Source organism: Dreissena polymorpha, chromosome 1, assembly GCF_020536995.1.
Source record: "Dreissena polymorpha isolate Duluth1 chromosome 1, UMN_Dpol_1.0, whole genome shotgun sequence".
NCBI classification, from domain to species: domain Eukaryota; kingdom Metazoa; phylum Mollusca; class Bivalvia; order Myida; family Dreissenidae; genus Dreissena; species Dreissena polymorpha.
The window spans coordinates 186,841,240-186,856,181 of NC_068355.1; the positions used below are offsets into that span (position 1 = coordinate 186,841,240).

Genomic DNA, 14,942 nt, shown 5'->3' on the forward strand with positions numbered 1-14,942 from the left:
GGATTTTTTTTACTATGTTTCAAAGAAAAAAAATCTTTTTGGGTGGGGGGGGGGTGGTTGGGTGGGGGTAGAGAGAGGGGGTATAATGTGGGAGTGTGGTCATTAATAAGATGATCTTTCAAAAATAAAAAAAATAAAAAAATATTATTTTTTTTTTTTTTTTTTTTTTAGGGGGGGGGGGGGGTTCTGGGTGGGGCGTGGGGGATGGTTTTGGTGGAGTCATTGTGTTATGTCAGGTAAGTGTTGTTATGTCAAAGTATGAAACAAATCTGATCCTTAATAAAGAAGTTATGGCAATTTAATTAAAATTTATTAATTTGACCTTGAGAGTCAAGGTCATTCAAAGGTCAATGTCAAATTCAACTTGCCAGGTACAGTACCCTCATGATAATTAGAAAGTATTTGAAGTTTGAAAGCAATAGCCTTGATACTTAAGAAGTAAAGTGGATCTAAACACAAAAATTAACAAAATATTCCAAGTTACGAAGACAAAAAAGCGCCATAATTCCATTAAAATGCCAACCAGAGTTATGCAACTTGCCCTGTACTGTCCCCTTATGACAGTTTTCCAAGTCTGAAAGCAATAGCTATGATACTTAAGGAGTAAAATGGACCAAAACACAAAACTTAACCAAATGTTAAATTATCTAAGTATAAAAGGGGCCATAATTCTGTCAAAATGCCATTAAGAGTTACATAACTTTGCCTGCACAGTCCCCTTACGATAGTTAGTGAGTGTTGCAAGTATGTAAACAATAGCTTTGATACTTTAGGAATAAAGTAAACCTAAACACAAAACTTAACCAAAGTTTCAATTTTCTACATATAAAAAGGGAACATAGTTCTTACAAAATGCTTGATATAGTTGTCTGCTCTTGATTATAGATTGTGGTCATGTTGGTCAAGATGTATTCAAATTATAAAAGCAATATTACAATGAACATAGAAAATATTTGATGTGGTACGCAAACTTAACACAGATTTATCAATAGTATGCATATTCTAAGTGGAAAAAGAGCCATAATTCTTACAAAATGCCTGTTACAGTTTTCTGCTCCTGTTTATAGATTGGGGTCATGTTGGTAAAGAAGTATACTCAATATGAAAGCAATATGTTAACGGACATAACAAATATTTTAGGTGGTACGCAAACTTTAACATAAATTTATCAATAATATGCATATTCTAAGTGAAACAAGGGACAAAATTGTCACAAAACCAGGTTTTCATTGTGAAAAAAAATCTGATAAAGGGAGACAACTCAAACTGAACTTTTTAAATGAACAAACAAAATTAACACCCTTTGTAAGTTTGTTTTAAAATAAATCTATTTTTAGTCGTGGCGACCTTGACATTGGAGATATTGACGTGATTCTTTTGTGCAACACACCGTCCCATGATGGTGAACAAATGTGCCAAAAGATTTTAAAATATCATAATGAATGACATAGTTATAGCCCAGACAAGCTCATTTATGGCTATTTTTTACCTTTGAACTCAAAGTGTGACCTTGACCTTGGAGATATCGACGTAATTATTTCGCGCGACACACCGTCCAATGATGGTGAACAAATGTGCCAAATGATTTTAAAATCTGACAATGAACGACATAGTTATGGCTCGGACAAGCTCATTTATGGCCATTTTTGACCTTTGAACTCAAAGTGTGACCTTGACCTTGGAGATATAGACGTAATTATTTCGCGCGACACACCGTCCAATGATGGTGAACAAATGTGCCAAATGATTTTAAAATCTGACAATGAACGACATAGTTATGGCCCGGACAAGCTTGTTCCGCCAGCCCGCCAGCCAGCCAGCCCGCCAGCTAGCCAGCCAGCCAGCCCGCCCGCATTCGCCAATCTAATAACCAGTTTTTTCCTTCGGAAAACCTGGTTAAAAAGGACCATAATTCTTAATAAATGCTTGATAAAGTTGTCCGCTCTTATTTATAGGTTGGGTTCATGTTGCTTAAGAAGTATGCAAAATATAAAAGCAGAATCATTGAGAGAATGGACATGAACATTATTTCATGACCATTCAATTAACAAGCTATATGGCTGACCATATCCCAAAGCAAAATATGTTTTTTTAATTCTTTGAAGAAAACAACATCTTCTAATCTGTATAAAAATACTATAAGCTAAAAGGTGTAATTGCTTTCTAGTCAAACAAGAATTTGTTACCATTGTGACAAAAATATCACCCAATGGTGCAAGTCATAATATGTAGCATGATGTTATAGATTGTCTTAGTTTTGTAATTTTCAGTAAAGTTTGATACAAAATGTACATGCACAACCTCATATGAGAATGAAAATACCTAAAAGTTTGAATGCTGAACGTTGAATCTGAACAGCCACAGGCCACCGACATTTAGAAAGACCGACAGACATCCATCCAATGTGATTCCAATATACACCAATCAACAGGGGTATAATTAATAAATATCTACAGGGCATATTCTTACTCCAGCAGCATATTTGTATACTTAAAACTTGGACAGGTGGTTATTAAAAATTTTAATTTAAAGATATTCTTATTTAAAATAAATGCAGATAATTATTTCATAGAATGTTGACTGCATTTCAATAATTGTTTAATTTAAATAATTTAATAAGTATTTTGTTTAATTTATGCAAGGGGAATTTTGTTAATATACAAGTGAAAACACATAAAAAACTTTCGGTTTAGAGGCTGACTTTTGGAACAAAAATGAATGAATATATGCCCTGACCCTTAATGATTAAAACTGATATCAGTTGTTGCTGCTGCGATAGGGCCATAGCCAGAGATTGTGTGAGTCTTGACGCCAAAGTCACCGCCCTGAACAGGGAATGTAGGACAACACTGCTCCTCAGTCAGGTTCACATTATTGGAGAGCAACATATGGAGGTCAGTCACGTAAACAGGTGAGTCACTCAGCGCCTGCTCTATCTGTGGATCAGATTGTTTCACCTTGAGTGACTCGTCGGATGAAAGTTGAACTCACCAAGGCTCAGCTGTTGGAAGTGTTGCCATATTTATCTGTACATTAAAAAACAGGAATAACTTAAGCACTTTTAGACGTGACACTTTGAATAGCAATTGTTCTTATGTTCAACTTATAGAGCTGAATAAGGAAATGAACTCAATGTCACAACCTATTTAAAACAGTATTTGTTTTGGCAAACATTTAATTGGGAATTAAGTCAGTAATTATCGAAAAATATGGAAAAGACTTTTTGAGATTAGGAATGCTTTGACCAAATAAATAACACTGTAAGGTCTCACTTGAAGCTCAAGATGCAGAGATGACATTCTAGCCTCGCTGATATTGCTAAGGGCCCAGTTTGAGTTCAACCTAACATCGGGTTGAGAGCCAAAGGGCATACTGGACCACACAACAAAACTGTTGTCATTTTTCAACGCCTTCTCAAGCGCAAACTCAATGCCAGGCTGTTTAGGATTGGAGTGGGTTGTTACAAACCCTGATGGGTTCACCTTTAGCACCTTGTTTCAGCTGTTGGTCGAACTTCCCGCCTGAGGCATGGCCATGGATGCTATGAGTGTTCACAACAAAGTCGGTGCTGCCTTTCTTTGTTAGCAACTGCGTCAAAAGTGCGTTCTCTTTGGCCAGTTTGGACACCTGTGAGGACAAACCGGGACTGTCCGTAAAGTTACGACTGTCCAGGAGTATCCAAGTGGTAAGCATACGCTTCCGACTAAAACTCTACAAATATTCCTTGATTTTCTCTTGTTACTTTCCGTTGTATTGTTTGTCCCAAAAAGAATGGAACGCGTTATCCAACTTTGTATTTATCGTGATATTAGTTGTGAAGTCCAACATTGAGAACTGACTGTACATGTTGCCATAACTGCTGCAATAAGTCCTTGTGTCTGTAACGGTTGTCCCATCTCCGGCACTCGGGTCTAACAAACCAAACAGGCTCAAGTGCGGATCACTTGACACGAAAATTGTGGTTGTTGAGAACCATGTGTGAAAACTCTTTGTGCTCAAAATTTTCTATAGGAGGAATTTTTTCAACGATGATGACCCTTTGAAGCTGGATGTCAAATGGGAGAAGCTAGGGGTCAGGGGAGGGGTCGTGCTTGACTTGAGGCTTCTGCCGGCCCGACTGGTGCCATTGCCGTACCAACTCTATATCAAAACCGAGGCTCTCCTGAAAACATGGGAAATATGATCTAGTAACAAGATGTGTTTGTGAAACACAATGTCCCCCTATATGATGTTTGACCTTGTAGGATGACCTTGACCTTGTGAAGGATGACCTTGACCTTTCACCACTCAAAATGTGCAGCTCCATGAGATACACATGCATGCCAAATATCAAGTTGCTATCTTCAATATTGCAAAAGTATTCATAAAATAAGCTATTTGGGCCACATATATTTGACCACTGACCTTGAAGGATGACCTTGACCTTGACCTTTCACCACTCAAAATGTGCAGCTCCATGAGATGCACATGCATGCCAAATATCAAATTGCTATCTTCAATATTGCAAAAGTATTTATAAAATAAGCGATTTGGGCCACATATATTTGACCTCTGACCTTGAAGGTAGTGTTTTTCCCAGGCCATTTTAGCGTGGCGAAAAGCCACGCCGTTCTCCCGGATCGCCACGTTGCCCTTCTCAAAGGCAAATTTCGCCACGCGCCCTTTTTTAAAAGGCAAATTTCGCCACGCGCCCTAATCGATAATATCTTTATTGCCTTACAATCTAACTTGGTCCCCAAAGTCAGCTTCATTGATTGTCTGTGACGCTCCGACTGTGCTTGATTTACTCGAGAGACGTCAACGTCTAATCGACTATATTAATTGAGCAGATTTAATCTATAACAGTGCTCGTATTTATATGTAGGTCTTACTGACTGCTCCAAAGCTGTGAATTAGTCATGCGTGAATAACCCCGTGTCAGTATCAATCGATAATGCCGGAGGCTATGTTATACCAAGCGCACTTTTCGCTCGGCAATGTGTATTCCTCCACGATAAAATCATTACTTCGGAGACTTTGATGAAAAACTCGATGTTATTCTCGTGGCAATTGTGCATTGCATGCATTATTCAGTTATATCGAAACATATATTTTTACGCATAATTACATTTAAAATCACATTTTTTTTTATTCTTTATCGTTTTCGTCTTTAGGATAATTAGATCTAATTATTGAAATAATTACTGAGACGTATACTAATTTAACAAAATGCGAATCGCGCATACGATTTAACGTTGTTATGCACACCTGTCGCTTACAGCAGTTGACATTTTATCAACATTGCGGACTATACAGAATTTAATTGTGACTCGGCAAAAATGGCAAATAACGTCGTAAACGATCGAATTAACGATAGTGATTATACATTAAGAAGGAATTAATGAAATGTCTGTGATAATCAACGATGCATAAAAATGTTTTAGATAGCAACAACATTATTTATTTATTCGTAATCTACTCGGTGGATGTATGTCACGGAAACGAGTGTTTGCATATTGTTAGCGATCAATTTACTCGCTATGTTATTTTAAACATCTGTCGAGATTATTGTTAGAAAATGGGACAAGACAAACATGGTTTCATTTATATGTTAGTGGATCTGTGTATAATCAGATTCATATGCATATATTGCTTTATTATATTTGTCGTGCTGTACAGTTTATTAAAACAGCATGGAACTTAAATGTACATTGCAAGGTAAATATATTAATATAAATCATAGTAAGTTAAATACATCTATTACCATTAAATTTGCTTGTTTATATGTTATTATTTCCACAACTGCTTCTGTTGCGATTACATGTTTCCCTGTAATTCAGGTATTCAGGGAACGTTTTTGCCCGTTTTCGCCTAAACTGCGCGCTAAAATGCCCTTTTTGAAAGTAATACGCCATGCCCCTTTGCCCTCCTGGGAAAAACACTAGAAGGATGACCTATACCTTTCATCACTCAAAATGTGCAGCTTCATGAGATACATATGCATGCCAAATATAAAGTTGCTATCTTCAATATAGCAAAAGTTATTGCAAAATGTTAAAGTTGGCGCAAACAGACCAACAGACAGACCAACAGACAGACAGGGCAAAAACAATATGTCCCCCACTACTATAGTGGGGGACATAAAACAGGTTTATATTACAATCTATAACAAACTATGTCTCTCGATAAGAGTTGAAGTTTTTCAGAGGCAAAACTTCATTCTCATGAATTTTGAACTTGGCATTTCACTGGTTCCTTGTCCAAAATAACATGACAATTGATTCAATCAAACCATATCGTACTCAAACATCATTTAAATTGTTGGTCAATACTTTATTAATCTTTCAATTCATAATTAATATTTTTAACTTTTTTTGTTAGTGTCCGCTACAATGCAATCCCCAGACATGGAAAGGCCGCCCCCCCCCCCCACATCACTGGACTGTAATACGGCCAGCCTTTCTCCAGACAGTTGTCTTCTTTGCTGAGCAGTAGCTGTAACGTTGAGCGAACCAATTTGGAATATGAAAACTGCACAGGCTAATCTGGGACAACACTTTACACACATGCATTAAGTCCTGTTTTCCCATGCAACCTTACATTGTTGCCATTGCATGCATAAAAACTAACTCTAACGCTTTTATTACACTGTTCTGGGAATGAGGCCGGGGTCCTTATTATTGAGAACAAATACATTCCATGGAATCATATTTATAAGCTTTATTAAATATCTCACAACTTTATAAAAACTCAAGGCCTTATGAGGATGACAGAAATTCTCGGGGTGTTGTGTAACTGAGGTTCCTGTATGATAAGTTGGAAAGCATCGAGCTGAAGAAGGGTTTGAGTTATTGATCCTCAAGTAAAACAAGTCCTGCTGTAAACATGATATACACAATAAAAGACGCCATTTTATGTTTTGTTAAATCATATCGTTCTTGTCAATTTCATCATTAACATTCTTAATACACAGGATACACTGTAAACCATTATTATTTGAGGGACATTATTTTTGTTGATTTTAAGGGTTGACTGATCCACAAATTTATCACACACAGAAAAATAACTGACACAAATTCATCATTTATTTTCCTGAACTGAGAAATCCACAAAATAAACTAATGTGAGTTTACACTATACAAACAAGTAAAGAGGATATTTTATCTTAAGTAAATTCATACTTTTCTTTTCCACCTCATCTTTTTTGCATTCTTAATACATAGGGAATACATAAGCGGGTCTTTTCCTGGCATATTTATGGGTATGTGAAACGGACCCATAAGCAAAGCGTTTTTCTTTCTTTAACAAAGGCAGTTTGTAAAACATGCATGCCCCCAATATGGGCTGTCAGTTGTAGTGGCAGCCATGGTGTTAATACGTTTTTTGTCACTGTGACCTTGACCTTTGACCTAGTAACCTGAAAATCAATAGGGGTCATCTGCCAGTCATGATCAATGTATCTATGAAGTTTGATGATCCTAGGCCTAGGAGTATTCTTGAGACATCATTCGGAAACAATTTTACTGTGTCGAGTCACCGTGACCTTGAACTTTGACCTAGTGACCTGAAAATCAGAAGGGGTCATCTGCGTGTCATGATCAATTTACCTATGAAGTTTCATGATCCTAGGAGTAAGCAGTCTTGAGTTATCATCCAGAAACCATTTTACAGTGTCCAAGTCACCGTGACCTTGACCTTTAACTTAGTGACCTGAAAGTCAATAGAGGTCATCTGTGAGTCATGATCAATGTACCTATAAAGTTTCATGATCCTAGGCATAAGCGTTCTTGCAGGGGGTTTTATCTGATTTTTGGGAAAGGGCCTGGCCTTTTTTGAGGGGAAAAAAATCGCGCAAAATACTGGATTTTGGGGGAAAAAATCACGCGAAACGCCGGATTTTGGGGAAAATAAGGAAAGTCTTAATTAATCAATTCAACATATTTTGCTGTTTTTAAAACAAAATCAAGGCAACAGATAATTTAATTATGCAATATGTTATATTTTCTACACTGGATCAGTTAACTTATGTATTAAAAGTTTAAAAAAAAAAAAAAAAAAAAATTTTTTTTTTTTTTTTTTTAGGGTAAAAAAATGAAGTCTGGGGGAAAATTTACCTGCTGAGGGGAAAGAAAATCTGAGGGGAAAGGGCCGATTTTCGGCGGGTCCCAAAGAAGGAAAAAAAGCCCTGTCTTGAGTTATCATCCAGAAACCATTTTACTGTTCCCGGTCACCAAGACCTTGACCTTTGACCTAGTGACCTAAAAATAAATAGGGGTCATCTGCGAGTCATGATCTATGTACCTATGATGAAGTTTCCTGATCCTAGGCGTAAGTGATCTTGAGTTATCATCCAGAAACCATTTTACTGTTTAGGTCACTGTGACCTTGACCTTTGACCTAGTGACCTGAAGATCAATAGGGGTCATCTGCGAGTCATGAACAATGTACCTATGAAGTTTCATGATCCTAGGCGTAAGCGTTCTTGAGTTATCATCCGGAAACCATTTTTCTATTTCGGGTCACTGTGACCTTGACCTTTGACCTAGTGCCCTCAAAATCAATAGGGGTCATCAGCGAGTCATGATCAATGTACCTATGACGTTTCATGATCCTAGGCGTAAGCATTTTTGAGTTATCATCCGGAAACCATTTTTCTATTTTGGGTCACTGTGACCTTGACCTTTGACCTAGTGCCCTCAAAATCAATAGGGGTCATCAGCGAGTCATGTTCAATGTACCTATGAAGTTTCATGATCCTAGGCCTAAGCATTCTTGAGTTATCATCCGGAAACCATCTGGTGGACAGACATACAGACATAAGGACGGACCGACCGACATGAGCAAAACAATATACCCCCTCTTCTTAGAAGGGGGGCATAAAAAGAGAATTAGATCTCAAAGTGTGGATTAAAAGCGTTCATTGGTGACACCACATGTCTGCACATGTGTAGATACAGTTATTACGACAAGGGCTGTTTGTAAAACATGCATGCCCCCCACATGAGCTGTCAGTTGTAGTGGCAGCCATTGTGTGAATATGTTTTTTGTCACTGTGACCTTGACCTTTGACCTAGTGACCTGAAAATCAATAGGGGTCATCTGCCAGTCATGATCAATGTACCTATGAAGTTTCATGATCCTAGACCTTAGCGTTCTTTAGTTATCATCAGGACACTATCTGGTGGACGGACAGAAGGACCGACGGACAGGCCGACATGTGCAAAACAATATACCCCCTCTGCTTCAAAAGGGGGGCATAATAAGTGCCTTATGATTAATATGTCTCAATTATATTTCAATAAGATCTAAAAAAAAGTATATTACTAGCATAATATGATTTTGTTCTTTTAATTTTAAGTATTAGAAATAGTTATATTAAATTTGTTTTTCTTAAATCGATGGACTTTTCGCACGAAAAAAATAAAACTCCCAAAATTGCATTTTTTCCCAAATTGGCCATGAAAAGGCCTGATAATTAAAAACGTCTTTGTTACCTTCTGTGTATTCAGGTCATCCTTGTCCACCACATCCTCAGCATCCTTGTCCTGACTCAGCAGCGACTGGAGCAGCAAAATAGCTTGATGTTTTTCTTGTATGTGTATTTAGGACTCACACAAATTTATATAAATGTTATGAAAATCAATAACAGATGTTCAACAGCATAAAATATGGCAAATTAATAAATCTCACATCAAGTGTTACCTTTCTGTAAACATTGCGTAAAATATCAATATATGCTTCTTCAAAGATAACTTAAACAATATTTTATTTAAAAAATATTCATCCATATACATTTCTTACATGGCATGGTGTTTATAGAAATGAAAGTCTAAAAATAGCCTCAGTTGCTATGTAGATGTGCATCTATGTACAAATATGAAATTTTCAGTTGAAATGCTTTGTTTTTTCATGCAAAGTTTACAAGAACTAAATGTTAGGACCATAATGACACAAATGTTATGACAACATAACATAATATGCATTAGATCTAATGTTCTAACAAAACCCCTCACATTGTGTAATTAGATAACAATATGTTCACATAAATCATTTGTATCTTTAACTACACACTTAATGTTGTATTGTAACATCACACACTACTATGTTTGTATGCTAAACAACACATGGTCATTGAAATACTAATCACTAATTACAACAACTAATACATACATGTACACTCTATTCCACTCTGAACACCAGGATGTTGTTGCTCCTGAACTGTCCCACAATGATGGATGATGTTTTGCTGCTGTAGCAGACTGACCCTGGGCTCCTCACTCCATCCTCCTGAGTAGCCAGCGTAGCCAGCTTACTCTGCCCCTCCCAGCCCACCTGTAGTACAGTGTCGGACCAGGCTCCACAGACCAGCAGCACCTGGCCTGCAGGGGTCACATGTAGACCACGTGGGACACGTAGTGCTGGGTCTGTGAATGTAGCCAGGAGTGTGCCATCCCTGGCCAGGGTGAGAAGCTTGTTGTACCAGTGGCTGGTGATGTACAGCCTGTCTCCTGTGGGACTCACAGCACACTTGTCTACTGCAAAACAGAGTAACATCAAGATATTGAATTGCTGTCAATGTTAAATAATCTTATTAAACATACTGCAGTGATATTGTATTACGCATATGTTGCTATAAAGAGGCCTTTACACATCTAAAATATATGCATACATTTCAATAATTCAATAGTTAAGCGTGACAATAAACTTCAGTAGCAGAGCTATTGTGTTAACGTTTGACATGTTGAAATGCGACTGGTGAGTTAAATATGAATTGAAGCAAAACAATTACACAGATGGAAACAATTACACATATTGAAACAATTGCACAGTTCTATCAACAGGTAAACATATTGTACATGTACAATCATTTAACAACCACAAAATTAAGACAGGGTCAGAAAGTGTCTCTTTCCCAGGAACTCAGTTTCTATTTATAGACATGCCATGTAGTGACAGTCAAAATACTTCATTACTCATGTTTATAAATCAATATTTTTGAATCTTGTTTTGGCTACAATGTACTGTAGCATTCAAAGGGCACATATGAATTATATAACAAATATTTTATAATAAATCAGCGGGTTTTCCGCTATTACATCTGAATTTTATTTTATTATCATCTCACAAAGTATATAACTATAATTTATAAGATTTTTTTTTCAAAATAATAAGATAATGGCCTAAAGGGTCAATATTTGTTGATTAAAAAAATAAATACCAATTCGGTTCATTTAGTGGATAAAAATTCCCAAATTTGTCATTGTGTGGATTTAAAAAAACACAATTTGACTAAACTCCTTTTCTCACAATGGCTAGAAAATCCCTGTACATAATAGGTATGTTATCAAGATGAATTCACCATGATTCTTACCTGTGTCATGAGCAGATTCATCTTCATAGAGTCTGCAGAGCTGTTTGCCACTCAGTGTGTACTTGAACAGGGCAGTACGGGAGCAGATAAACAGTTCACCCTCGTGGTGGTCAATACCTTCACATTTATGTTGTAACTCAAACTTCCTACCAAGAGTGAGTTGACTCTGGGTGACTGTAATAAACTGGACATTATGTGTGTTGCTAGCATTATCACCCAGAGCCACCGCAACCTCACTGGATGTGATCTGACACATGTCCCTTACATATTCAGTCACATCACAGTGACTCACCACTTGGTACTGCTGGTTCAGCAGCTTGATCCTCTTATTCTTCAAGTCTGCGACCAGCACCTGCCCATCAGTCAGAACACATATGCCTCTGATCCAACATACACCTGAATCACTTGGTATTCTCACATTGTGCTTAGTATTACTCTGGACATTAAACGCCTTGCCTGACTTTCCCAGCAGAGTCAGTGCCTGCTGTATTATATGCTTACATTTTATGCTGGCTATAAGGCAGAGCTGCTTATGATCTCCAATTTTCTCAACAATTTCATGTAATTGTGACAAGTCACTGTGAACACTGGTGCATTTATGAATAGAACTTGTAACTGACCCTTTAATGCTTATAACTTCATCTTTCATCTCGTTAAGTTCCTTCGCAGTAATATTATCAAATTCATTCACGATAGAGAGAACACTCCTACACATCTCTTCTTTTAAATATTGCTCATTTCCGCCTGATGTACCCACAGAACTATTATCACATTCATCTATATAAGTATTTAAATTGCCACGTATTTGCTCTATCATAACTGCACTATGTTCCTTGTATGTTTTCTGCAATGACTGAATGCTGGCCTTCTGACTGATCTGCAGGGTTTTAATTTCCCCCAGGACAGTTTCCAGCTCCACTGACATCCCCTCCAGGCAAGTGGGCTGCGAGTTGGTCAGCTCCGAAATCTGGGTCACTTTACTGCACTGGCTGAAATAAACATGTACCAGCAAGGAATAGTCAGTGATATTATGTAATGCTTCAAACAAGTATAAAGTGTCAAATAAAAACATACATGGACAATAAATTAACGCTTCTTGGGCTGAATATGGGGGTATATAGATTTGCACTTTTCCATCCATCTATGTGACTTTTCTGTCATATATAACTCAACATGTATCCCTGCAACTTTACAAGTACAGTAACCAGGCATGTGAGCTAATGTGCACCTCTATATGTTGTTTCTGTTGTTTTCATCATAATTGTAGTAATGTCTCATATTTATACATAAATGACATTTTAGAATATGTGTAGAGTGTAAAATAAACAGTATTGCTAGAAGAGGACTAACACTTTACATAAATATTTATCATTGTGTAATTTTACCCACATGCATAGTTTGATGTCACTTTTCAACATACCCAGAGTTATGGCCCCTGTTTAGCAAAGAAATCACATTTAAAATTGTGTTGTGAGTAACTCAAAAAGTACAGCTGATAGAGGGATGAACTATTCTTAAAGTATAACCCACAGGGCCCTCACACTACTTTGGGGGAAGGGGTCCGCAGCCCTTAGGAGGGGGAATTTTCGCGGCGTTTCCCTTTTTGGGGGATTTTTTTACTTACTCTCTCATTATTTCATTTGTACATGTTTGCACTATATCCATTGCACTTTTCATAATTTAGTATGTTTGAAAAGATTAAATTGAAACAGAATTGAGATATAATAATCATGAGACACATCTTTCTATTAAAAAAAAAAAAAAAAAAATTTTTTTTTTTTTTTTTAGGGGGAATTTTTCCCCCCAAAAGGGGAAAAAAGTATACTTTTCAGGTGGCAGATTTGATAGATTGAGGGCCCTGACCCACCATGTAAAAGTATGCACCTTGATATTTTTTTAAGTTTTTTTTTAAATAAGAAGAGTTATGTGACAATCCCTTTAACCAAACGATAATATTTTTTCAATTGTGAGAAGCGTTACTCAAATAGAGGGATACTTCTACAGTAACATAGTAATTGTCAGGTTAACGTTTGCAACTCCATATGTTTGTTCATAATTTAAAGACATGTTTGCAGTTGTGGGACAAATTGGATTGTAGAGGTATCCATGTACTAAGAATACATTTCTAGTAGTTTATATTGTTTTCAGTTTTAGTATCATTGTACACCTTGACCACACTATCCATAATAACACATGCAAGAAAAGATCATTAATGCTCTACCATCCCACAAAAAACAAGCATGACATATATTAAATGTCTATTCCCAAACTCAGTATGTACAGTCTAGCCTGTGATGAGCGACATATGACATGCAACCTGGTCTACTATCTCCCAATATTTGTTGTTATTTAACCTCTTGTGATTATTTTGCTTTTGTTGTTGTCATGTGATCTATTTGTGGAAAAGTAAAGACGCCATTGTTAAATGTTTGAATGGTCAGGTTAGCGTGTGCAACTCCATATGCTTGTTCAAAATGTTCCTAATTATTCTTGAGTTATCATCAGGAAACCATTTTACTGTTTCGAGTCACTGTGACCTTGACCTTTGATCTAGTTACCTGAAAATCAATAGGGGTCATCTGCGAGTCATGATCAATGTACCTATGAAGTTTCATGATCCTAGGCGTAAGCATTCTTGAGTTATCATCCGAATACCATTTTTCTAAGTTGAGTCACCGTGACATTTTAATTGTCAGGTAAACTCGTGCAACTCCTTATGTTTCTTCATAATTTTTTGACATTAATGAAGTTGTCTTAAATGGGTTAAAATTCAATGATTAAATGCATTTAATAATGGCAGTACTGTAATATAACTTTTATCATAATTGAATATCTGCTTATAATATTATTATTGGTATAACAGGAACTAAAACTGACTACTAAATCTTTATAATTTCATGTTATAATCTTCTGTGACCTTTGACCAATTGACTTTAAAATGGATTGACCTCTTAATTTTTCTCTATGTAAACATAAAACATGTTGCCTGGCTGTAGGTCAAAGCATTCCTTAGATATATTGTAGAACACAATTGGTCTACGGACCAACGGACTAAAGAACAGATGCAAAGCAAAATGACCCTGCTTCTTACAAAAGGGTCCTCTATTTCTAAATATAGTCCGAGTATTATCATTCTAGCCTGTGATAAGCGTCTTATCAAATGCAACCCAGCGATTTTTCTTCTTCTTTATAAAGTACCTATAAAAGGTAAACTTTCCCAATTGAAGAAAAACTACGAAATTCCAAATTGCTGTCTGAAAATTTCCAAAAAGAAAGGCAAATTAATTCTTTTTTTTTTCAAGAAGTGCATTTTCTGCAAGTTAACAAACAAGTACAAGAGGGCCATGATGGCCCTGTATCGCTCTACTGCTGAAAAAGTCTGAAAATTTTCTTGGCGTGTGCAAATACTTAAATATAGGCCCTATTTTAGCAAAAATACACTTTTGTGACCCCCTGGGCTGGGTCAAATTTAACCCCAGGGGCATAATTTGAGCAAACTTTGTAGAGGACTACTGTATCTCACTACATACGAAATGTGGTAGCCCTAGGTCCTAGAGTTAAGGGCAAAAATATTTTGAAAGTTTTCACAAAA

General features: G+C 36.7%; 1 protein-coding gene across 1 annotated transcript in view; it reads right to left on the reverse strand.

The window, feature by feature from the left end:
* Window positions 1-4,066: 4,066 nt before the first annotated feature.
* LOC127865090 (germ cell nuclear acidic protein-like) overlaps window positions 4,067-14,942 on the reverse strand; it is a 62,691-nt gene continuing 51,815 nt past the window's right edge. Inside the window, exons 2-4 of the mRNA XM_052404989.1 lie at window positions 11,351-11,702; window positions 10,312-10,403; window positions 4,067-4,162 (exon numbers count right to left, since the gene is read on the reverse strand). Coding sequence (XP_052260949.1) covers window positions 4,067-4,162; window positions 10,312-10,403; window positions 11,351-11,702 — 540 coding nt within the window. The remainder of the gene's footprint in view (window positions 4,163-10,311; window positions 10,404-11,350; window positions 11,703-14,942) is intronic.